The 25,612-nt window shown below is 42.4% G+C and overlaps 1 protein-coding gene across 2 annotated transcripts; it reads right to left on the bottom strand.

The window, feature by feature from the left end:
• Positions 1-7: 7 nt before the first annotated feature.
• Positions 8-25,118, bottom strand: LOC112255993 (long-chain-fatty-acid--CoA ligase 1). Of its 2 annotated transcripts, none has more exons than XM_024428897.2 (21): positions 25,009-25,118; positions 14,139-14,381; positions 13,504-13,618; positions 13,352-13,416; positions 12,168-12,269; positions 11,893-11,992; positions 11,494-11,669; positions 11,210-11,242; positions 11,051-11,102; positions 10,831-10,904; positions 9,858-9,935; positions 9,533-9,667; positions 9,283-9,417; positions 9,049-9,144; positions 8,581-8,653; positions 8,249-8,337; positions 7,835-7,951; positions 6,744-6,887; positions 3,642-3,743; positions 3,215-3,286; positions 8-3,097 (listed from the first exon to the last, which is right to left on the bottom strand). In XM_024428897.2, the coding sequence occupies exons 2-21, from the start codon at positions 14,331-14,333 to the stop codon at positions 2,957-2,959; spliced, it is 2,094 nt and encodes a 697-aa protein (XP_024284665.1). In that variant the 5' UTR covers positions 14,334-14,381; positions 25,009-25,118; the 3' UTR covers positions 8-2,956. The 2 variants fall into 2 exon arrangements, with proteins under 2 accessions (XP_024284665.1, XP_024284664.1); XM_024428896.2 differs by having other exon boundaries at positions 14,139-14,365; positions 25,009-25,032.
• Between the last annotated feature and the right edge of the window lie 494 nt (positions 25,119-25,612).

Below are 25,612 nucleotides of genomic sequence, written 5' to 3'. Positions count from 1 at the left end.
TCTATTGATTGGGAAAAGTTTTCCCCCTGAAAATCTATATTTATTTTTTACAAAACAAACAAATCCAAGACAACATAGTAGTCGAAATAATACATCAACACCAAGTTTAAACTATGCAATATTTCATATTAGCTACACTGTTTTTGTATCACTCAATTTTCACAAGTATGTGGTACATTTTGAAAACTCTAAGAACACTTTCAACTGACTGAGTAGAATAAACATAACCAAAATCACAAGTTCACTGCACCAAATCACTCAATTCAGATACATATTCAATCTATCCATCTGCTTTCAAAATGCAATATTCACTTTACTTTTGATATGACTTTTTTGTCAAACAATCACAAACTACTGAACCAAAAATGTGTAGTTAACATATATAGTTTGATAACTGGTTAAAACTAGAAATGTGTATCTTGTATTTTTTGCCATTTGATTAAATGGTAGATAAAATGATTAAATTGTGAGTATAACATTATCTGACGTATTGGGGACTAAACTAAATGTGCTCATACTATTTAATGGAAAACTTTGATTTAGCACAAATGAGTCAGTGGTGAAAGATGTGTGAAACCCCAATGAATACAAAATCAATGGTTCTGAACATAAGATAGGTGGCATTACAAGTGTTATCAGTTTGAGTTTTGAAAATAGACCACTTACATCTAAGAAATGTGCCAAATTGATTGAAAACTGTAAATCACATACCATCTGATTACACACGTGAAACAGGTTGTGCACATGAATCAAATAACACCACAACCTAATAAAAACAGCTAACAATTCAATAAAATAATTAAGTTGAATGACTTTTTCCCCACACAAATAATTTACACATATTGTATACCTTACAAAGATTGTCTGTAGAAAGTCTAAATTCAAATGCATCTAAAGTAATGGTGTTGAATGAAATGAATAAGTCCTTCCCAAGATTACATTGAACATTTTTACAATCATGGTTCTCGATCTCAAGCTTTCACATCATTGAACCACTGAAGAACTATGCAAACAAAAACACATCCCCTATATAGATAAATATCTATCTATATATCTAAGAAAGAAAAAAATCACATTTAGGCTTTAGTGTTTAGGTGTTTGTGTTGGAGGGTGTTCTGGAAAGTGAGAACATGTAGCCCTGAGAGTTGCAGTACAAAAGGAGGAGATGCCTGAGAACTCAGCACAAACCACTACTTCATTTGATGCTGATGCTTCATTCTGCAATAGTTGCAGGAGTCCATAAAAAAAACACTCCTTAGGATTACACACATTCATGTATTGATACATCTTAAGCTGAAAAAAACATTCCTGAAATGATTTATTATGCAATACAAATCATTACCCTATAGCAGGGGTCTCTAATTACATTCATCCACATGCCAATTTGTTTCTTGAGCGGATGGTTGGGTTGCCAGAACATAATTACAAATCATTTGTAAAATGCAAATTGACTGGAAGAATCCGAAACAGACAAAAACAATCATTTCAACCCTTGATTACATTGGAATATGATCACATATTTATTCATGGTAATACTTTGAAACAGCTTTTCTAAATTAAAATCACTTTGGAGATGATTCTGCCCCCCACCCCACTCCCAAAAATAAAATTGTGGAAATGTGTATTTGTTTGCTCAGAAAACTTGTCGGGACACCTATTGGGGTTACCCAGCCATATAGAGTGGTAGATTTTCTACAGTTAGGCATGTATCCTAAGATATATTTCCCCTTTACACGGTTTCACCATCCCTTAAAGCCTATGATAACATCCAAAAGTCTTCATTGGAATACATTGTATGTTTGCAGAATATATATATATATATATATATATATATCTAAGGTATATATATCTAAGGCCCTAAAAATTGCCAAAGACTCCAGCCACCCAAGTCATAGACCTATCTCTGCTACCGCACGGCAAGCGGTACTGGAGCGCCAAGTCTGGGACCTAAAGACTCCTTAACAGCTCCTACCCCCAAGCCATAAGACTGCTAAACAGTTAAATCAAATGACTACCCGGACGATATGCATTGACTCCCTTATTTATTACAATTTTTTGCACTGACTCTCTTGCACAGGCTCCATGTACACTCACTAGACTCTAACCACACACACACACACACACACACACACACACACACACACACAGAGACGCCACATGCACACAAGCGCTGCTGCTATTCTGTTTATTATCTATGCATAGGCACTTTACCCCTACCTAAACGTACCGATTACCTAAATTACCTCGACTAACCCTGTACCCATGCACATTGACTCTTGACCTTGTATATAGCCTTGTTATTGTTATTTTTATTGTGTTACTATTTTTCCTTTAGTTTATTTAGCAAAGTTTTCATACTTAAAAAAAAACTTGGCATCATTGGTTAAGGGCTCTTAAGTAAGCATTTCACAGTAAGATCTACCTACACCTGTTGTATTTGACGCATGTAAAATGTGATTTGATTAGTAATATACATGATGGCACTGGACGGTGGTGGTTACTGGTACCTCATTCACTTGACCTATTGAACATCACCAATTGACAACTAAGATGACTGACGTGCTCACAATACTCAACTAGTAGCAAGATAGATAGACAAGCTTTGGAAAAGGAAGCCCTGAAAAATGAGAGCCGGGTGTGTCATTTGTTCTGTACACGAGAAGACTAATGAGGTATGGTATCATTTACTGACAGTTGCTATATACCAGTATATGGTATTATTTACAGTACTGATGCTATATGAAATCATTCACTGACAGTTGAGAGTGACATCAAGAACAGTTTATTCTTCCCTAATGATCCTATTGTGTTTTGTTCCTATTCAGACAGAGAGCAACTGGTCATACAGGGTAAAGTGTATCCATAGACCAGGCCTCACTGACATGTCCTCAATCGGTTTCGTAGAAGACCTCTTCTACCAGCTCTGGTTACACCCTACCTTCCGTCCTCCCACTGTTTACATCTTGATCTTGGAGTACAGTTTGTCGATCTGCTCCCTGAAGTAGTTCCTGAGTTCTGCTCTCTTGGCTTTCAGGGTGGGAGTGAGAAGTCCATTTTGGATAGAGAACATCTCTGTGAACAGGGTGATGTCCTTCACCTGATCAAAACAAGAGACATGAAAAAGATAACAGTTATGTTCTCTAGTTAAGACCTGATATGTAATCAAACAGGCTGTTAATATTCTCTCATATTTTGTCTAAGATGAACCCTTTACCTGCTCAAAAGATTTCAGACCACTGTCTTTTCCTAGTTTCAAGATGTCTTCCAAGATGGCCTTCTTTACATCCTACAGAGACAAAAACACTTAATTTCAATGGTGTGAATTCTCCAACATATTCAAGTCAATGTTCTATATCAGGGAGGGGCAACTAGTGGCCTGCAACCCTCCCTTTTGTAGGTCCGCAGCTCAATCCCCCCCCCCCGAATTAAAAATAAATACATCTGCAGTTTCTCTTATGTCAGTCACTCAATTAACCCATGTCAGTTAACATTTTTTGATTATTAAGTTAGCCTAGCCAGCTATCATGGTCCAACTACAGACCAGGGGATCCACATTGACATCCCTCTTCTATATGGAACGAGACTGTTGAAAATATATCAAGTCTAAATTGTGAATCGGTGCAGATGGTCAGTGGTCCTACCATGTTGTTGCATAGGTCTCCGTAGGATCCCTCCAGTCCTCTCTTCTTGGCCCAGCCAGGAAGGAAGTCAGGATCTGGCACAATGATGGCTACTAGGCATGCCTGGAGGAGAAAAACAACATTATAGCTGAGGGCTATGCATTCTCACTCTGTCCACCTCATTTCCCAATGTTGCCATTAGCACAGCCAAACACGGAAGTGAAGGATTCGACTCCCACTTTACTTCCCTACTGCAGTGTGCCAGTGGCAAACTTGTCAGAGTAAATTATTTGAGTCAATTTATAGAGTATAAAAGTAAACAAGTGTATAAGTGTAATTTAATATATATTTTTTTAAAGTTCAAGTTCGCTAACGTTAGCTAGCCCTACTAGTAGGCTAGGTCTGTTGTGATAAAGTAAGTTGTGTCAGAGTTAAGGCCCGGGCCATCCACCAAGCCAATAACGATAACTAACAATAAATTACAGGCTTCACAACTATAAAACATTGGTGAGCATCCCCACTAGAGGAATGTTTATCCTTTACATTGCTACACCTGTCAATCAACTGATCAACGCATCCTACTGCACACTTCCTATTAATAAGGTGGTAACACAGATACTGGTTCAGACCATTCAGTGCTTTCATGGTGTGTTCATCCTCAGTGACAACGGCAAATAATACTTCAATGTACAGTGCATTCGGAAAGAATTCAGACATGGACTTTTACCAGATTTTGTTACATTACAACCTTATTCTAAAATGTATTAACTAATTGTTTCCCTCTTCAATCTATACACAATACCCTGTAATGACAAATAAAAAACGTGGTTTAGACATTTTTAATTTACACAAGTATTCATACCCTTTGCTATGAGACTCAAAATTGAGCTCAGGTGGATCCTGTTTCCATTGATCATCCTTGAGATGTTTCTACAACTTGGGAGTCCACCAGTGGTAAATTCAATTGATTGGACATGATTTAGAAAGGCACACACCTGTCTATATAAGGTCCCACTGTTGACAGTGCAGGTCAGAGCAAAAACCAAGCCATGAGGTCGAAGGAATTGTCTGCAGAGCTCCGAGGCAGGATTTTGTTGAAGCACAGATCTGGGAAAGGGTATAAAAAAAATGTCTGCAGCATTGAAGGTCCCCAAGAACACAGTGGCCTCCCTCATTCTTAAATGGAAGACTTTTGGAACCACCAAGACTCTTCCTAGAGCTGGCCACCCGGCCAAACAGGTGACCAAGAACCCGATGGTCACTCTGACAGAGCTCCAGAGTTCCTCTGTGGAGATGGGAGAACCTTCCAGAAGGACAACTGTCTCTGCAGAACTCAACCAATCAGGCGTTTATGGTAGAGCGGCATGACGGAAGCGACTCCTCAGTAAAAGGCACATGACAGCCCGCTTGGAATCTACCAAAAGTTACCTAAAGGACTCAGATCATGAGAAACAAGATTCTCTGGTCTCATGAAACCAAGATTGAACTCTTTGGCCTGAATGCCAAGTGTCACGTCTGGAGGCAACCTGGCACCATTCCTACGGTGAAGCATGGTGGTGGCAGCATCATACAGTGGGGATGAAAATAGCTGTGCAGTGACGCTCTCTGCCCAACCAGACAGAGCTTGAGAGGATCTGCAGAGAAGAATGGGAGAAACTCCTCAAATACATGAGTGCCAAGCTTGTAGCATCATACCCAAAAAGACTTGAGGCTGTAATCACGACCAAAGTTGCTTCAACAAAGACCTAAGTAAATGGTCTGAATACTTAGGAAAATGTGATATTTCCGTGAGGGGTTTAAATACATGTGCAAACAATTCTAAAACCTGTTTTCGCGTTGTCATTATGTATTGTCCATAGCCGACATCACTGCTGTTTACAGCCTAACTTGAATAACCGCTCACACCTCCTGTTGTTTCATGTCAAAATAACGGCAGAGGCAAACAGCTTAGACCTGGTCATGTAACCATTTGGATCAGTTTTGGTCTGTTCTGGACAGTTTAGGTCAGAAAGTTACATTAGGACACTCAAGGTGTTGTCAGGATGCAGCCCAGTGTTAAGACAGACCTACTATAGGATAATATGGCCTACTACAGGATAACCTGCATCTCTCTTCCAACAGGCTGAAGAAAATAAGTCGAAATAAGTGTCCAACAAGCTTTTGTAGTGTGGGTTTTCCTGGGACCCACAAGATGTAAGAGGATTTGCCGTGGCAGCGGAGAAGCCAGGTGCGTAAATGCTCTACAGAACAATGAAGACAGACAGGCTAGAGATGTAGCCTCTCACCTAAATTAGAAGCATATGCATATTAGCCCATAATTCATAAGCTCAATGTTAAGCTTAATACTGCAGTGAATAGCCAGTCGATTTACACAGCAAAATAAAGAAATACTTCATCGGATAAGGAAATCATAGGTTAGGTAGCCTACACTATGTCCGGCGCCGAGGCGTGCCGGGTCATCAGCTTGAAAAGCTACCTTATTGCTTCAGCTTTTTAGGGACAAGAAATGTATCCTAACCTAGACTACAACACAATATAATGAAGAACGTTATTGTTTTCAAGTGAGTGCAAAACTGTAGTCTAGGCTGTAAACTGCAGTGAATAACCATTACAAAATAACCACTTATTTGAATAACCACTACAAAAGCCTGGCGTTTTAAATGCATATTCATTTAGAAATAACTGCATCTAGCCTGCCTGATTGGGCAAGTATTTTTTTCTCATCAATTAGCCTACAAGGTCCAGGCACATTAGCAGGACAGTAATATGGCGTATTTTGTCATGATGTATCAACTAACAGAAACATGCTAATGCAGGGATTTCTAGCGGGGTGCATACTAATTATGATAATTCTCAAGCGCGGAGAAAGTTGTATCCATAGGTTCTGCGTTTGGCTTCAGTGCTTTAAAAGCGTTAAAAAATGAGGTGGATACCAAGGTCGTATTCATTAGGACTAAACGTAGCAAAACGTTTAGCATCTAAAAAAAAAAAGGTTAAAAAAAGGGTGTTTCTTATTGGACAGTGCAGGTAGTACCTCCCAGTTTCAGTCCATTAACTTTCTAATGAATATGACCAAGTAGTATATCCATTTTCCTTATGGACACAGTATCAATCCCTCCTTACCTGTAGGCTGTCCCCATGCACAAAGACCTGGGCCACTGCGTCACTCCTGGTGTAGATATTCTCTATCTTCTCTGGTGCAATGTACTCTCCCTGGGCCAGCTTGAAGATGTGCTTCTTCCTGTCCACAATTCTCAAAGTGCCGTTCTGTACACAAAGATGAGAGATCGTAATAAGAGTGTTATGAAACACTAGGAGGATATAGAGGCTGTATACACACTCGGTGGCAAGTTTATTAGGTACACAAAAATGGATCGCTCCTACAGTGAGTCATGTTGTCGTGGCTTGGTATATATAAAAGCAGGCATACCGGCATCCAATTAATGTTTGATTGAATGTTAGCATGGGAAAAACAGAAACCCAAGCGGCTTTGAGTGTGGTATGATAGTCGGTGCCAGGCGTGCCGGATCCAGTATCTCAGAAACGGCCGCCTTCATGGGCTGTTCACCCAGGACAGTGTCTAGGGTTTACGGAGAATGGTAAGAACATCCATTCAGCGGCAGTCCGGTGGGCGAAAAAACAGCTTGTTGATGAGAGGTTGAAGGAGAATGGTAAGTATTGTGCAAGCTAACAGGCGGACAAATACCGGCGCATTGCAACAGTGGTGTGCAGAACGGCATCTCAGAACGCACAACTTGTCGGTCTTTGTCATAGATGGACTATTGAAGCAAACGACCACAGCAGGTTCCACTCCTATCAGCTAAAAACAAGAAGAAGCCCCTCCAGTGGGCACGCCCTCACCAACATTGGACAACTGAGGAGTGGAAGAACGTTGCCTGTTCCGATGAATCTTGGTTGCTGTTGAGTCATGCTGATGGCAGAGTCAGAATTTGGCGTAAGCAGCATGAGTCCATGGCCCATCCTGCCTGGTGTGAATGGTACAGGTTGGTGACGGGTGTACTGCTTTCCAATCTGCAGAAACTGTGTGATGCCACTGCGTCAGCATGGACCAACATCCCTGTGGAACATTTCCCGACTTGTAGAATCCAAGCCCTCCAAAGAATTCAGGCCGTTCTGGATGCACAGGGGGGTCCGACCGGTACTAGATAGGTACCTAATAAACTGGCCTGTGTGGGAGTGAGTTACATACTCACCGGTAACCACTTGCCAATGTCCCCTGTGTGGACCCAGCCGTTAGCATCAATGGTCTCCTCCGTCTTCTCTGGGTCCTTCAAGTAGCCCAGAAACACGTTAGCTCCTTTCACACACACCTGGAAAAACACACACACACACATCCTATAGACTTAGTGCATGGAGTGTAAAGGGGATATGACCCATTTCAATGTTGATGAGGTAAACACTGCAAATACACAATCTTTACATTCTGAATGCATCCTAAATGGCACTCTATTCCCTTTATAGTGCACTGCGTATGACCAGAGGCCCTTGTCAAAAGTAGATCACTATAAAGGGAGTAGGGTGCCATTTGTGACAGACTTCAGTAGAGTAACAGCTTCATGTTAAACAGCGCCACTCGGTACCAAGGGCAATGCCAGGCTCCCACCCACCTCTCCCTCTCCATTGGCAGCAAGGTAGTTCATCTCAGCCACATCCACCAGCTTCACCGAGTTACATGGCAGGGGCGCTCCAACATGACCTGGGGAGGGAAGCACAGAAACAGCCCAGACAGAGTTAGCCTCCATAACACAACTAGCCATGTCCCAAATGGCACCCTATATAGTGCACTACTTTTGACCAGAACCTTATGGAATAGGGTGCCATACCTCACAGGACCCCCAGGGGGAGTTGGTGACTGGCTATAGTATACAACCTCTCTCCATAAATGGGATGACTAATGTGTGTGACGGTTAATGTAACGGCGGGGAAGTGTGTTCGTTACCTGCTGTCCAATCCCCTGGTACTGTCATTGTGCAGCCCGCTGTGCATTCAGTCTGTCCATACCCCTCATACAACTGTTAAAGGAAAATATACTTTTTTGGTACCGTTTCCATTATTTTTATGTACGATGCAGGACTGGGTCTGTCCTAGACATTGCATGGGAGTCTTGTATTGATAACATACCGCTAGATTTCATTCATATCAACACCAAACTGACAGGCAAATTTCTACCTGAGAAACTTCAATTGTCTTGAATGGTATGTTAACCATTTACCCGTCATGTGACTTTCAGAGCCTGGACCTTGCACTAACTAGTCCGACACAAACGTATAGCCCCTACAATCCACTCTACTGGCCTGGAACACTCATGAGATCCTACAGCTGGGCATCAGTATACCACCACACTACAACCTCCGCTGGCGCTATCCAATCCCAGAATGCACCAGTGGAGACCCTAAGACAGACTCACTTGGCAGCCCAGCGCGGCTCGCAGGAACGTCAGCACCGTGGCAGACACGGGGGCAGCACCTGTTATCATCAGACGCACCCGTCCTCCCAGACTGGCCTACAGGGGGCACCAGCAAGAGACTAGAATCAGGAGGTCATTAAGATGGCTGGACAAGTTTTAGACATGTTTTACTATGTGCCATTCAGTGATCTGAGAAGCATAGCAGTTCTCTCAGTCAGGGAGGAGATACAGTACCTGCACTTTCCTAAAGATGAGTTTGTCCCAGATGCTGTCCCTCCTAATGATGCCACTCAGCAGCTCAGCCTCTTTCCTTTTAAAGGCAAAGTCCAGCACCCACCTCTTCAGAGAGGTGTTAGCCTGCCCATAGATCTGAAGACAGGGTATTATGAGGTCAAAATAAAGCAACAACTGTAGTCAACACGAGAGCTGTAGCAGGCAGCAGGGCATTATAGGAAACGTAGTTAGGAGAGTCAGTGTTTCTCACCTTGTCGAACATCCTGTTGAGGAGGCGTGGCACCACAGGAAACACCGTAGGCCTCAAGGTGGTGAGGTCATCCATCAGCAGGCGGATGTCTCCCTGGAAGAAACCAATCCTCCCCCCATGCACCAGAATGACTCCCTGGGGTGAGAGGTCAGAGGTTAGAATAGCACAGAGGTGGAAAGGACAAATGATGTGTAAAACTCAAAACAGGTCTGTAGATATGGGACCATATCTGGAAAAAAAGCATCACGCATTTACTTTGTAGTAGAAGAATTTAAAGGTCAGAGAACTTACAGTAGCACAAAGATAGAAAAGCATGGATACATACCTCTACAACTCTCTCGAACATATGAGCAAGGGGCAGGTAGGATATATGAACATCGTGGTGGTCTAATATGAGGTGATCCTAAAGGATACACACGCACAACAAAAACACATAGAACAAGGGGAGATAATGAGACCCCCTACAACCACCACCCGCTCAAAAATGTGTGCCAGAGGCAGGTATGACAGCAGTACATCCTCGTGGTTAGGCAGGCAACAGGCCTGGAGCCCACAGAACCAGAGGAGAGTAGATGAGAGGACAGAAGCAGGCGGGCCAGAGCAGCACAGAAAGACAGAGACACACCGGGTTAGCATGATAGCGCTGAAACAGATACACCGGGTTAGCATGTTAGCGCTGAAACAGATACACCGGGTTAGCATGTTAGCGCTGAAACAGATACACCGGGTTAGCATGTTAGCGCTGAAACAGATACACCGGGTTAGCATGTTAGCGCTGAAACAGATACACCGGGTTAGCATGTTAGCGCTGAAACAGATACACCGGGTTAGCATGTTAGCGCTAAAACAGATAGACAGGGTTAGCGCTGAAACAGATACACTGGCATTAGCAGAGAGGAAAGAAAGAGGTTCAGAAATAAGTTACAGCACAAATAGCTTAGCAGTAAATCTTGGCACTTGCAAAAAGGAGGTAGAGTAAGACAGACAAGCCAGACACAATAGAGACAAGGTTTCACAGCACAATTTGTCAGACAGCCCTCATGAGCATGTGGGTATCATATTAGATGGCAAGACAGTTTTTATACATGACTAGGTTGGGCGTAAACATGATATTTGACACCATCTTACCTCACAATCATTAGCTCGTATGGTTCACAATGACAGGAAACATTTGAATACCAAGGGGCTGAAGTGACTATATCCTGAACTATGGGAGTTAAACTGCGGAGAAGACGATGCACAAACCTATTTGCTCACATATGTGTTAGTCGTAAAAGAACACTGTTCTATTGTTTTACCTCAATGACTTTGATGAAGGCAGAGCAGTTGGAAGCAACATTCCCATGTGTCAGCATGGCTCCCTTTGGGTTCCCTGAGGAAGACAACACAAAAATGAGAGACTAGCCTCATACATGTGGACACATTAAACAGCACTCTTCAGATAGAGCCACACAAGAGGGCCATAGAGGCCATCTTAGGACAGTGCTTCATTTGGCATTGGATCATACATTGGCGTACCTGTGGTTCCACTGGTGAAGCAGACAACAGCCATGTCTTCAGGACTGGGAGGCTGCAGAGGGCAAAGGGTCAGAGGTCAAAGAACTGAATGAATGAAGGTGAAATCAACTTCAATCAATATGGGGCAGGAGGGAGGGACAGATAGGTATCTTTACTCACAACTGGTTGGTGGTGGTGGGCCTTGCCAATAGCCTAGAAGAAGACAACATGAATGAACGTAGCTTGAATATGTAGTAGCACAAGCTAGTCTCATGGGACAACACCAGATTGTAGGACTTCACTTGTGGTAAAGACAGACGCAAAACAACGCAATTCTAGACTGCGCCTACCTAAAGTCTGTGGTTTAGCACACAAAAGCAAAAGCTCCAAGAATTTGAAGCAAATTTAGTTCCGAAAGTGGTAAAACAGACAGCCAAGTTATAAGTCAGAGTTTCTCCCCTCACCTCCACTTGGCTCAGGCTGAGAATGTCGATGCCACAGTCCTTCCCCTTGGCCACCAGCTCATCATCAAAGGGCTCCATGAGGATGATGGTTCTGACACGGTGCTCCCTGCCAGAGACGCACTCCAGGACTAGCCTGGCCTTCTCAGGAACGTCACACAGTATGCTGGAAATGTTGGCTGTGTGCACGTGTACACACACAGAGAGGAAAGAGAGAGAGACAGAGAGGAGAGAGAGAGAGAGAGACAAAGAGAGAGAGAGACAGAGAGGAGAGAGAGAGGTCAACCACCAAACCCACAAGAAATGATCTCTCAACGAGATAAGATGGGCATACAAAAGCTGATGGAAATATTACAAATGAAATGTATTCTTATTTGAGAGCTTCTCTTGGTTGTTGCTCACCCTTGTCGATGACATAGGCGATGGCCTCAGTGCCCAGAGTGTCATACAGGGGCACAGCCACCAGGGAGAAGGTATAGCAGGCCAGCTCAGCGATGGTCCACTGCAGACACGAAGGCATATGACTCAAACCAGTCTTATATTGCTTCTATAGAGTAATGCCTGTGTAGTATTTACCCCACATGTAGCAGATTCAGAATGAACCAGTTGAACGTGGTTAACATTGTATGTGACTGTCCTATTTCATGACGTACTGCTCTTCAAGTGGTCTTGCTCACCTCTGGTCGGTTCTGAGCGAAGATGCCAATGAACTGGTCTTTGGTTTTAGTGTGTCCCCTGTGGAGCAGCGCTGAGCCCAGGTTCTCTGCCTTCTCTGCTACCTGGGGGTGGAGGGGACACAGCTCGTTATTTAACTCGGCAAGTCAGTTTAGAACAAATTCTTATTTACAATGACGGCCTACCACAGCTAAACCCTAACCCGTAAGACACTGGGCCAATTGTGCACCATTTTATGGAGGGCACACAGCTCTTTAGGGAAGGGGTGGAGGGCACATAGTTCATTAGGGGAGGGGTGGAGAGAGAGACAGACAGACAGAGAGAGGCCCAGTGTCGTTTTCTTTAGGGAAGGGGTGGAGGGCACACAGCTCTTTAGGGATGGGGTGGAGGGCACACAGCTCTTTAGGGATGGGGTGGAGGGCACACAGCTCTTTAGGGAAGGGGTGGAGGGCACACAGCTCTATTTATTTAAACTTTATTTAACTAGGCAAGTCAGTTAAGAACAAATTCTTATTTTCAATGACAGCCTGAGAACAGTGGGTTAACTGCCTTGTTCAGGGGCAGAACAACATATTTTGTTTTATCTTGTCAGGTCGGGGATTCGATCTTGCAACCTTTCGGTTACTAGTTCAACGCTCTAACAACTAGGCTACCTGCCGCCCCAGGGGAGGGTGGGGTGGAGGGCAAACAGCTCTTTAGGGAAGGGGTGAAGGGCACACCGCTCGTTAGGTAGTTAATGATACACACTCCAGGATGGATGACTCAGCAAAACACCTGGGACATATTCATTAGTACACACTGTAGCAAAACATTTTGCGGTGGAAAATTATTTAGCAAGAACGGTTTCTTATTGGACAAGTTCAGGTAGTCCCTCTCTGTTTGGTGTCTAGTGAATATGACCCTGCGGTCTCAGAGGAGAGGGGGAACACTAGGAAGAGTGACAGAGGACTGTAAGTTCCTCACTGGGGGAGGGGAATCCCTTGTGGTTTGGATGGGAGTGGCTGGCTTTCTGTTTAAATAGAGCACTCAGACACACCACGGGGCCTTGTAGACTGTTTAATTATGATAGAATAGTGCACCAAACAATCTTTGACTGCCTAAAACTACATTTGGTATAAGATCTAACCAGAAATATATTAATCATACTATAAAAAGAGAAAGTGACAGATTAATGTTATTGTCCTACCTCGGAGTATGACAGCCACTCATAGGACTGGCTTGGTTGTCTTGCTCCAAGACAGGGACCATTGTCTAGTGGAAAACACACAATGAACATTTCAAATCACCTCAACGTCATAGTACGTCAAGTCTACATAAGGTGCTTAGCGAGACACTCACTGGAGACCCGTGCGCCCCTGAGGAAGAACTCATACATGGTCTTGGCGTCGTTGTACAGGTGGGTCATGTGTTTGTCGCTGTCCATCAGCGCTGACCGACGGGCATACTCTCCTCCCTGACAGGAAACACAATAAACAGCCATCATACAGGCGACTAGCTCACTGTCTGACTACAATCGGTATGCACCAAAGACGTCGGCACAAACACCAAGATTTAAAACTGAGGAACTCCTCTGTGTGCTAATAGTATAATGACTAGTGGTGGAGAAGGTTGTTCATTGTGCTCATCCATCCTGTTCTTTTCCGAGTCATTTCTGTTTGTGTGAAGCATTGTGTTTACTCACTCAAGTATAGCTACACACGCATCAAACTAAGCTGGCCAACGCCTTTTCTGGGCCAAGTGTGGTGGGTACGCTCCACCCATGACATAATGGCACTCTCAGGCTGGCATATTCAGCCCTTACTATGACTCATGAAGTGAGGTTTTACTTGAAGAGGCTAACTTGATGCAGGGCTGAAAGTAACGAGAAAAAACGCGTACCTCTTTACACATAACGATACTTTCAGGAATTGCCACGTCATACAGAAAGCACGCCATGTCCTTTACAATAGCAGGTCGGTGCCTACTCTCCTTACCGGGACCTCGACGGACTGCATTTTCAGGTCGCACGGTGGCTTCAGGGCCTTGGGCCGGGTGGTGTACCAGTAGGTTGTGAGAGCAGCAAATGCCCCCACACCCACCAACGTGTGTGTGGACAGACTGCGCAGGTACTGCCGCACCTCGTCCAGCTCGGGGAAGCGCAGCTGATTCAGGAGCTGCTGGGATTGCATGGTTGGGCCTTTGCTAGCGTCTGTCTGTCTGTCTGTCTGTCTGTCTGTCTGTTGGGAAGAAGAGGCATTGTTAAATTAACATAGTCACGTACTATGTCCTAAACCATCAAACAAATTTCCTCCTGGTGGGAAATCAAAATCATTAATAAATCGAATCATAATCCGTATCCTAAAAAGGTCCATTTCTATGTTAGTTAGCTACTAGCTTAACATGTACTAAGCAGGGAACACTGGTTGTGAAATCAAATCAATGTTTGTCACGTGCGCCAAATACAACAGGTGTAGACCTTACAGTGAAATGCTTACTTACAAGCTCTAACCAATAGTGCAAAAAAGGTATTAGGTGAACAATAGGTAAGTCAAAATGTTTTTTAAAAAACAGTAAAAAAGACCGTGACAAATAACAGTAGGGAGGCTAAATACAGACACCGGTTAGTCAGGCTGATTGCGGTAGTATGTACATGTAGATATCCATATGCTATTCTATATTTAAAAGATCATACTCTCGCTGTAAACATTCTCAGGTTTGAAATTCCCATGGCCTGATTTCCGCATTCATTCACTAATAGCTAGTCTTATCCTCTGTGTGATACTACTAGTCTGTAGAACAATGGGTTCACTATGCTCTCCAATAACCCGCTCTCTTTCTTTCTCTAGTAATAGGTAGGGACAGGAACATTTATCAGTGTTGTCATGAAAACACACAGAGCAGAGGGTCCTTTATAGTGAGTGTAGGGTTGTGGTTCTATTGAACTCTGGAGCAGATAGTGGCCTACATCCCAGCGTCTTGGTCATTGACCAAGGTAGATTAACCCACTAGAGTCTAAACCTGCCTAAACCTGGGGGGGGGGGGCTACTAAACCAACATATGGAATTGCTTTAAGACGCCATCAGGTATCAAAAATATTTGATGAAACATAACTTGAATTACGATCATGTCTCTTTGACCAGATTTCCTCAAATAAGTTCACTTTTAGCTGAATTCCCGATTATTATTTTTGTTGCCAAAAAACATAGTGCATTCGGAAAGTATTCAGACCCCTTTACTTTTTCCTCATTTTGTTACGTTCAAGCCTTATTCTAAAATCAATTAAATTATTTTTTCCCCTAATCAATCTACACACAATACCCCATGATGATAAAGCAAGAATGTATTACAAAAAAAATAAAAAATGTAAATAAAAGGTATTTCTAAGTATTCAGACCCTTTGCTATGAGACTCGAAATTGAGCTCAGGTGCATCCTGTTTCCATTGATCATCCTTAAGATGTTTCTACAACTTGGGAGTCCACCGGTGGTAAATTCAATTGATTGGACATGATTTGGAAAGGCACACACCTGTCTATATAAAGTTCCCACAGTTGACAGTGCATGTTCATAGCAAAAACCAAGCAATGAGGTCGAAGGAATCGTCCGTAGAGCTCCAAGACAAGATTGTGTCGAGGCAGAGATTTGGGGAAGGGTACAAAAATATTTCTGCAGCATTGAAGGTCCCCAAAAACACAGCGGCCTCCATCATTCTTAAATGGAAGAAGTTTGGAACCACCAAGACTCTTCTTAGAGCTGGCCACCTGGGCCAAACTGAGCAAACGGGGGAGAAGGGCCTTGGTCAGGGAGGTGACCAAGAACCCGATGGTCACTCTGACGGAGGGCCAGAGTTCCTCTGTGGAGATGGGAGAAGCTTCCATTAGGACAACCATCTCTGCAGAACTCCACCAATCAGGCATTAATGGTAGAGTGGCCAGACAGAAGCCACTCCTCAGGAATAGGCATGACAGCCTGCTTGGAGAAACAAGTTTCTCTGGTCTAATGGAACCAAGATTGAACTCTATGGCCTGAATGCCAAGTGTCACATCTGGAGGAAAACTATCACCATTCCTACGCTGAAGCATGGTGGTGGCAGCATCATGCTGTGGAGATGTTTTTCAGCTGCAGGTACTGGGAGACAAGTCAGGATCGAGGGAAAGATGAACGGAGCAAAGTACAGAGAGATCCTTGATGAAAACCTGCTCCATAGTGCTCAGAACTTCAAATGTTCACCTTCCAACAGGACAACGACCCTAAGCACACAGCCAAGACAATGTAGGAGTGGCTTCGGGACAAGTCTCTGAATGTCTTTGAGTGGCCCAGCCAGAGCCGGACTTGAACCTGATCGAACATCTGTTGAGGCCTGAAAATATCTGTGCAGCGATGCTCCCTATCCAACCTCACAGAGCTTGAGAGGATCCGCAAAGAAGAACTGGAGAAACTCCCCAAATACAGGTGTGCCAAGCTTGTAGCATTGTACCCATGAAGATGCGAGGCTGTAATCCCTGTCAAAGGTGCTTCAACAAAGTACTGAGTAAATGGTCTGAATATTTAGGAAAACACGTTTCCAGAGGGGGGCTAAAATACATTTGCAAACATTTCTAAAACCTGTTTTCGCTTTGTCATTATGGGGAAGTGTGTGTAGATTGATGAGGGGGGCTGTAACATAACAAAATGTGGAAAAAGTCAAGGGGTCTGAATACTTTACAAATGCACTGTACACACATTTAATAAACTTTGGGGGGCCCCAAAAAATTATAATAAATTGCGGGCGACCTCTTGCCAACACATCATATCCAGTCAAACAAGTGATTCAATCCACATCAGTTAGCTAGATAACTGCTTTATCTAGATAAAGTGTTTCATGCTAACGCCAACAGCCCTGGGTTCCGAATATGGAGGTGATGGCCCCCATGCAGTGCCAGCAGTGGATCATGCCTAGCAGGCAGGAGGAATGTGTGCCTTTGACGTAACCCTATAGGACCAACATGACTTCTCACCTACTTCTTCTGTCTATTATTGTCCCATGCATTTATTCTCAGACTGTTACACGCAGACACATCACCTGCTGCTAGAAAGATGCACAACACAAGGAGGACAAGTCTTGTCAGGCCCCACGCTTTCCTGTCAAGTAGGCTATTTGATAGAATTTGAAGACAGTGTGGTGGAAGTGGCATAATAACGGACTGACCAATTTATAACCAAGCCTTACTCTAGTACTTGAGTTTCAGTAAAAAGCCTAACAACCATAAACCTCCGCTCTGTCTACATGCTTCCCTTCCCCAGGTTTTACAAGCAGCGTGGAGAGGTTTAAAGAGAGCACCATAGTGTGATGTAAACGCTCAGACGTCCTTCAGATGTCTTTCTCCACAGCAGATATGCAACCAAGAGTGTCCTTCTGATCCACAACCCGCCACCAAACAAAACAGGTAGACAATACTGGGGTCTCAGAACTGGTCAAAACTACTGCACTTTCAGCAAATGCAAGTGTACTGTAGTGAGCTACAATACTAGTGCCTCCAAGAGTAGCTAGCTGATCCAAAGTGTCACTGATTCAGAGAAGCCACATGTTGCCTATAAATAGCAGAGATAACAGCAACATAGAGGTGGCTGGCCAGTGGCATACAGTGAGGGCCAAAAGTATTTGGACAGTGATCTTAACATAAAAATTTTAAAAATCTAACTCATCATTATTCATGATTATCCGTAATCATGGTAGCATCCACATAAATGTAGAAATCAACATATTATGTTCTTATTTACAATAAAAGTGACTCCAAAATGACACAATACATTATTTATCATTCATTTCTATTGGGCACAAAATTACCTGAAACAACCTAAAACTGCAAATACATCCAATAAGTTTGTAGAGTCACAAGCTTTGTAGCCATTGCATGCCAGGAATATGGGACAAAATACAAAACTTTTTACTACTTTAAATACACATAAGTGAACTTTTCCAAATACTTTTGTTCCCTAAAATGGAGGGGGGGATATGTACAAAAAGTGCTGTAATTTCTAAATGGTTCCCCCGATATGGATGAAAATACCCTCAAATTAAATCTGACAGCGAGTTTGCACTTTAACCTCATAGTCAATTGTATAATTTCAAAAGTGCTGGAGTACAGAGCCAAAACAACAACAAATGTGTCACTGAACATACAACACACACACACAGGTTAGAGCGTTGGGCCAGTAACCGAAACGTTTCTAGATGGAATCCCAGAGCTGACAAGGTAAAAATCTGTCGTTCTGCCCCTGAACAAGGTAGTTAACCCACTGTTCCTAGGCCGTCATTGTAAATAAGAATTTGTTCTTAACTGACTTGCCTAGTTAAATAAAAATAAATACACACACACACACACACACACACGTCTCTAGCTAATCAGAATGAGGGAAAGACATAGGTCTTCTTAGCAGGTCAATATGTCTGTCCTCACAGGTGGCTGGCCAGTGGACAATAGTGCAGGAGCCTATCTGGTCAGATGACAGTTCACAGTGACCAGAGGACAGGTAATATGTCATGTCTCAAAGGTCAGACTCGATGGTCCAACCCCATTGGCCAGAAGCCCCTCAGATATCCGCTGAATGATAACAGGAAGTGGTGATTGAGTGGGTGAAGATATGGTTAAAGGTTAAAGAAAAAAATATATTTTAACAGCAGATTTTACTGGGAAAATATTAGTGGAAAGGACAGAAGGATTGTGCTGCTGTTCAATGGATGGGGAGCTTAATTAGCTATGTACCACAATGTGTAGGCATATTATTGTGAGGTTACTCGAGGTAACAAGAACTTTGAATAATCTGTTACATCCTGATGGTGACAGACGACATAGATCAAGTAGTACCACTACCAGGCCAAGAACATCAGTCAAGGTCTGGCCAGGGAAGCCATGCATCCAGTCACATCATAGCCTTGTTTGCCCTCCCAGGTTTTTCTGCCTTCCAACCAAAAGGTAACCTGAAACCTACTACAGCAGCCCGCCCGACCTCTAAACTTGGCAAGACTGGGAAGTAAAGGATCACCCCATGCCCTATCAGCCAAGCAGACTGAGGGAAGGGAGGGAGGAGCGGGAGTGTAGCTATTTAAAACAACATGAAGGTTGAACGGAAAATACTGGACAGGGGGTATGTTGTGTGTTAGTGTGTGTTGGATAGGGGGAGCAACTCCCATTAACACGTAGAACAATTTATGGAGTGTGAGCCATCAGACATCAAGACAGAGACACTGAAGTTCAACTGGAGACTCATGTCAAAGCCTTTGCATTAACACATGGGTTAATCTACAACCCCACAGTTATGGAGTCCTGGTTAATCTCATCACTCATTTAAATCATCTTCTTTACTTATGGACATACATCCAGAGCAATGCTTGTTTCAGAGGCGTTGTGACTCATAAGTGACTGGTGGTGAGTGATGTGCGTGTCCTTCAAGCCAAATCTTTTCATTCACTGACTGGGCTTATTTACATGGTAAATTCTACACCTCAGGCTCAGATTATATCATAGTCACTCTCAAAGCACATACTCACTTCACTACTAGTGGCCAAGTCTAAGCAGTAGCAGTGTCTGGAGTTGACAGACCCCCCCATTAATTAGGGCCGATTTCAAGTTTTCATAACAATCTGAAAATTATTATTATGATTATAATTTTGTACACGTTTATTTAATCTTTATTTAACTAGGCAAGTCAGTTAAGAACACATTCTTATTTTCAATGACGGCCTAAGAACGAGGCAGAACAACATATTTTTACCTTGTCAGCTCAGGGATCCAATCTTGCAACCTTACAGTTAACTAGTCCAACGCTCTAACCACCTGCCTCACGAGGAGCCCACCTGTTACGCGAATGCAGTAAGCCAAGGTAAGTTGCTAGCTAGCATAAAATGTATCTTATAAAAAACAATCAATCAACGACTGTCGTTGCACCAATGTGTACTTAACCATAAACATCAATGCCGTTCTTAAAATCAATACACAAGTATATATTTTTAACCTGCATATTTAGCTAAAAGAAATCCATGTTAGCAGGCAATATTAACCAGGTGAAATTGTGTCACTTCTCTTGCGTTCATTGCACGCAGAGTCAGGTTATATGCAACAGTTTGGGCCGCCTGGCTCTTTGCGAACTAATTTGCCAGAATTTTACGTAATTATGACATAACATTGAAGGTTGTGCAATGTAACAGGAATATTTAGACTCATGGATGCCACCCGTTAGATAAAATACGGAACGGAATAAATGCTTTGTTTTTGAGGTGATAGTTTCCGGATTTGACCGAAGGCTCGTATTTCTGTGTGTTTATTATAGTTAAGTCTATGATTTGATATTTGATAGAGCAGTCTGTCTGAGGGGTGGTAGGAAGCAGCAGGCTCGTAATAGTCAAAGGTATATGGTTTGAGAGAAATAGTCGACGCTATAATTCCTGTGGCTAAATATAAGCGAAGATTATAATAATAACTTGCGGCTGAACTTGAAAGGGGTTCCTTCGTTATTTTACCGTTCATGTCTTCCATACAGAATGTTTTGATCTATTTCAAATAAGGTCTGTGATTCGTGCTTAAACCGCCTCGGTGTTTTGATACCCGTGTAAATCTCACTAGGATAAGGTAACGTTTGTCAAAATATTTTCATAAATCCACTCTACAAAAAAAATTATCTTCGCTTATATTTAGCCAATATGATCAGTTACCTTGTCCTATGGATATCTACACAGCTATAAAATTGGCAAGGTGGTGTAAGCCTACACGAAACACAGACCTTATTTTAAGTGAATCTAAAAACATCCTATGGAATAAATGAACGAAGGAACGGCTTTTCAGATTTTGCTAGAAGGTGTCATGGGAATTATGACTCGCACTTTGGTAGTCAATTCTTACCATGTCCATTATTAAAATAGGATTTCCTGCACATAGAAATTACAGTTTTTGTTTTCAACATTCATCACAGGTAACTTAAACTCTATTTTTATTCAAACAGTTGAGAGTATCTGTCTCCTAAGCAGACTCTTCAGTATCATTGTCACTTCAGAGCTGTGTGTGTGTTTTACAGATGGCAGAGAAAAGCAGAGCACCAGTGTAGGACTATTACATGGAATTGGCACCAGGGAAAGCAAGGTGTCTTATTTGTGATAAAGATGTATTATATGTATTATATTAAGTTAAAATAAAAGTGTTCATTGTTCATTCAGTATTGTTGCAATTGTTATTATTACAAAAAGGTGTGTATATACAGTGGGGCAAAAAGTATTTAGTCAGCCACCAATTGTGCAAGTTCTCCCACTTAAAAAGATGAGAGGCCTGTAATTTTCATCATAGGTACACTTCAACTATGACAAACAAAATTAGGAAAAAAAATCCAGAAAATCACATTGTAGGATTTTTAATGAATTTATTTGCAAATTATGGTGGAAAATAAGTATTTGGTCAATAACAAAAGTTTCTCAATACTGTTATATACCCTTTGTTGGCAATGACAGAGGTCAAACATTTTCTGTAAGTCTTCACAAGGTTTTCACACACTGTTGCTGGTATTTTGGCCCATTCCTCCATGTAGATCTCCTCTAGAGCAGTGATGTTTTGGGGCTGTTGCTGGGCAATGTACTGGCTTAAACAGTGGAACACGTCTGGCACTGCAGGATTTGAGTCCCTGGCGGCATAGTGTGTTACTGATGGTAGGCTTTGTTACTTTGGTCCCAGCTCTCTGCAGGTCATTCACTAGGTCCCCCCGTATGGTTCTGGGATTTTTGCTCACCGTTCTTGTGATCATTTTGACCCCACGGGGTGGAGCCCCAGATCGAGGGAGATCATCAGTGGTCTTGTATGTCTTCCATTTTCTGATAATTGCTCCCACAGTTGATTTCTTCAAACCAAGCTGCTTACCTATTGCAGATTCAGTCTTCCCAGCCTGGTGCAGGTCTACAATTTTGTTTCTGGTGTCCTTTGACAGCTCTTTGGTCTTGGCCATAGTAGAGTTTGGAGTGTGACTGTTTGAGGTTGTGGACAGGTGTCTTTTATACTGATAACAAGTTCAAACAGGTGCCATTAATACAGGTAACGAGTAGAAGACAGAGGAGCCTCTTAAAGAAGAAGTTACAGGTCTGTGAGAGCCAGAAATCTTGCTTGTTTGTAGGTGACCAAATACTTATTTTCCACCATAATTTGCAAATAAATTCATTAAAAATCCTAGAATGAGATTTTCTGGATTTTTTCTCTCTCATTTTGTCTGTCATAGTTGAAGTGTACCTATGATGAAAATTACAGGCCTCTCATCTTTTTAAGTGGGAGAACTTGCACAATTGGTGGCTGACTAAATACTTTTTTGCCCCACTGTATATACACATTTTTTGTAATAATAACGGCTTTTTTGTCCTCAAATAATACTGAAAAACAATGAACACTTTTATTTTAACTTTTAATATAATACATATAATACATCTTTATCACAAATAAGACACCTTGATCATTACTCTATTAGAGGCCAATTCCATACTATGATCATTCCTATTAACTGGTGCTACTGCTTTGATCTGCCATCTGTCAAAACTAAACACAGTTTCATAACATGAGGACCCTTTGATACTGCTAAATGGTCTGCTTAGTAACAACATGAATGAAAATGTTTGAATAAAAAGGCCTATGTTTCTGGACAGCTCTGTAAGTAGTAATTGGGGGGGGGGTATGTGATGAATGGTGCTAATATCATAAAGTCCCAAGCTCTATGCCCACAATCTGTCCTGTCTGGCCTCTCCCAAACATACAAGCAACACATTTTTCAAGACATCTTGGAGTGGGCCCCTATAGAGGGAAGATGAGTGGAAGAAGTGCCCTCTAAACTCAAGAGTCCTAGTTATGCTTCATCCTAGGAGGTTTAGGACACCTTCAGTGAGTCCAGGAGTGTATTCAGTATATCTTGCAACGGAAACCGTTTACTAAACAAACAGAACGAAAACGGGACCTACCTGAATTTGTCCAATAGAAACATTTTGGTTTCTGTTTGGAGTAAACCATTTCTGTTGCAAAACATTTAGCAACAGAAGAATCTACATTATAAATACAACCTAGGTTAATGGCTTTCAAATGACAGAATGAATGCATCTGTTCCTGTTCTACAAAGACAAAACAATGTCATTAACACCCAGAATGTCATCTCATCAGCTAGACCCCTTAATCATGAATGCCATAGATTGGACAGAGTGTAGAAACCACTCTAAAGCATCTTTATTTAACTAGTCAAGTCAGTTAAGAACAAATTCTCATTGACATTGACATTGATGGCCTAGGAACAGTGGGTTAACTGCCTTCTTCAGGGGAAGAACGACAAATTTACACCTTGTCAGCTCAGGGATTCGATCTAACAACCTTTTGGTTACTGGCCCAATGCCCTAACCACTAGGCTACCTGCCGCCTGTACTAGGCTACTTGCCGCACCTTTATTGGTTAGTGAAGCAACCCCATTGATCAGTCTAGGCTACTTGTGGTCACACTGGATAAACTTGGATTACCTTTGCCCACCCAGGTGAACTAGGTTCACTTGGCCAAAGGTTGCAGCAGAACAGACCTCTCTGAGACCATTCCCTTTACATCAGGGGTGTCAAACTCATTCCATGGAGGCCCTAATGTCTTAAGGTTTTTGCTTTTTCTTTTCAATTAAGACCTAGACAACCAGGTGTGGGGAGTTCCTAACTAAATAGTGACCTTAATTCATAAATCACGTACAAGTGAGGAGCGAAAACCCGCAGGCACTCGGCCCACCATGGAACGAGTTTGACATCTGTGCTTTACATTGTCTCAAGACAGGCAACCAGGCCAGAGCAACTTGTTATTGACCAATAATTTGTTAAAATGTGCAGGTTGTACAGATTTCAATATGCAAACATAGGCATATTGGAAACAATACACCCAGCAACTCGGCAAGTGCAATGGGGAAAACAATGTCCTGACAATAATAGGCTTCAGAGAGGTTTTTGTACCTGAGCACAATGAAAACAATCAACATGATGCTCCAATGACACCATAAAGGAGTTTAACTGGTCTCACTAAAACTTCTCCAAGAGCAGAGTGTGAAATTACAAGAAATTGCATGTGTGTGTGTGGAGACACACAGGGGAAAGGCAGGATTAATGGGCCGTGCAAAAACCAAAGTGACAGCTGAGCTGGGACCTGTTGAGCCATCCAATGAGGGAGTGTCACCTTTCACCTCAATACCTATGGTAGAGAGAGGAGAAAAGACCCGACTGCTTCCGATGCAGCCATGGGGTGAGCAGGCAAGGGCGTGCTGTCATTTTTAAAACTCACAGTAAGGAATGCACAACCGAAATACATTAGGAAATGCTAGCTACCAATTTGAACTACAATCAGGAAAAACTGCAATAACCGCTAAGGCACATACAGTTTAGCACATTGATTTGGTTTAATCTAGCGTGAGACACGTTTAATTGATCAATAGCTAAGTAAATTGTTTTTGCTACTCATTAATCTGGATAGGAGTAGCAAGCTTACTATTAACTAACAAATTGACATGGTATTATGAACAACTGTTACCAGACGTGGCTCTGTCGCTAGCGCGTGTAGCTCTATCTAGCTATTACATTACGTATGGATCCGATCCATTCAAGCCATAAATCAACAAACGCTTATAATGAGGCGATTAAAATCTGCCATCATTCCTCGCTACAATAATAAACAACGTTTATTTCATTGTATATTTTTGGCATTGTTAACATTTGGTGAACGTTTCCATTCATTCATTGAGACATACCGGTATTTCAAGTTAAAGGCGCTGAATAGTCTCATCTATGAAGCAAAAATAGCTTTCTAAAATAATCTATTGTAAAAACACGACATAGACAACAATGACAACCTACCTTTGCAGCGCGCCAGCGTTGTGATATTGACCATGCGTCTTGGAGGATGGCAAGTCCGCCGTACACCCGGCTCGTGAGGCGACGCTTAGCCAATCAGAGCCTATGTACGTTTTGTTTGACTTAAAATCGTTGTATGGGCACAACTCATTGGTGAATTTTGCCACTGTATCGTTTAACAGTTGTAAAATAATTGTTGTATGCTGTGTATTGTTTCTCAAATCCGAATTTTGACCCCATAGGTCTAAACCCCTTTATTTGTTCCAGTAGAATATCTGAAACGTTCAGCTCCACTTGCTATTTATAGACACATTAATAGCTTACTACACTCTTTAACAAAAACAGTTACAGGTCATATGAGGAAATCAGTCCATTGAAATAAATTCATTAGACCCTAATCTATAGATTTGAGATGAATGGTAATACAGATATGAATCTGTTGGTCACAGATACTTTAATAAAAATGGGTCTCACAAGGGCCTCAGCATCTCATGTCGTTTTTTTTTGTGCATTCAAATTGCTATGATAAAATGCAATTGTGTTCATTGTCTGTAGTTTATGCCTGCCCATACCATAACCCCACCGCCACCATGGGGCACTCTGTTCA

Source organism: Oncorhynchus tshawytscha, linkage group LG08 (assembly GCF_018296145.1).
Source record: "Oncorhynchus tshawytscha isolate Ot180627B linkage group LG08, Otsh_v2.0, whole genome shotgun sequence".
Lineage (NCBI taxonomy): Eukaryota > Metazoa > Chordata > Actinopteri > Salmoniformes > Salmonidae > Oncorhynchus > Oncorhynchus tshawytscha.
Note: the sequence above shows the minus strand (reverse complement) of the source record. Positions and strands in the feature narration are given on the sequence as shown.

Excerpts from the sequence above, each read along its gene's own strand:
- LOC112255993 (XM_024428897.2), bottom strand. The coding sequence starts at position 14,333 with ATGCAATCCCAGCAGCTCCTGAATCAGCTGCGCTTCCCCGAGCTGGAC. Across the intron at positions 11,243-11,493 it reads TCAGCCTGAGCCAAGTGGAG|GCTATTGGCAAGGCCCACCA; the intron begins GTGAGGGGAGAA and ends GTCTTCTTCTAG. Across the intron at positions 8,654-9,048 it reads GAGCCGCGCTGGGCTGCCAA|TTGTATGAGGGGTATGGACA; the intron begins GTGAGTCTGTCT and ends TTCCTTTAACAG.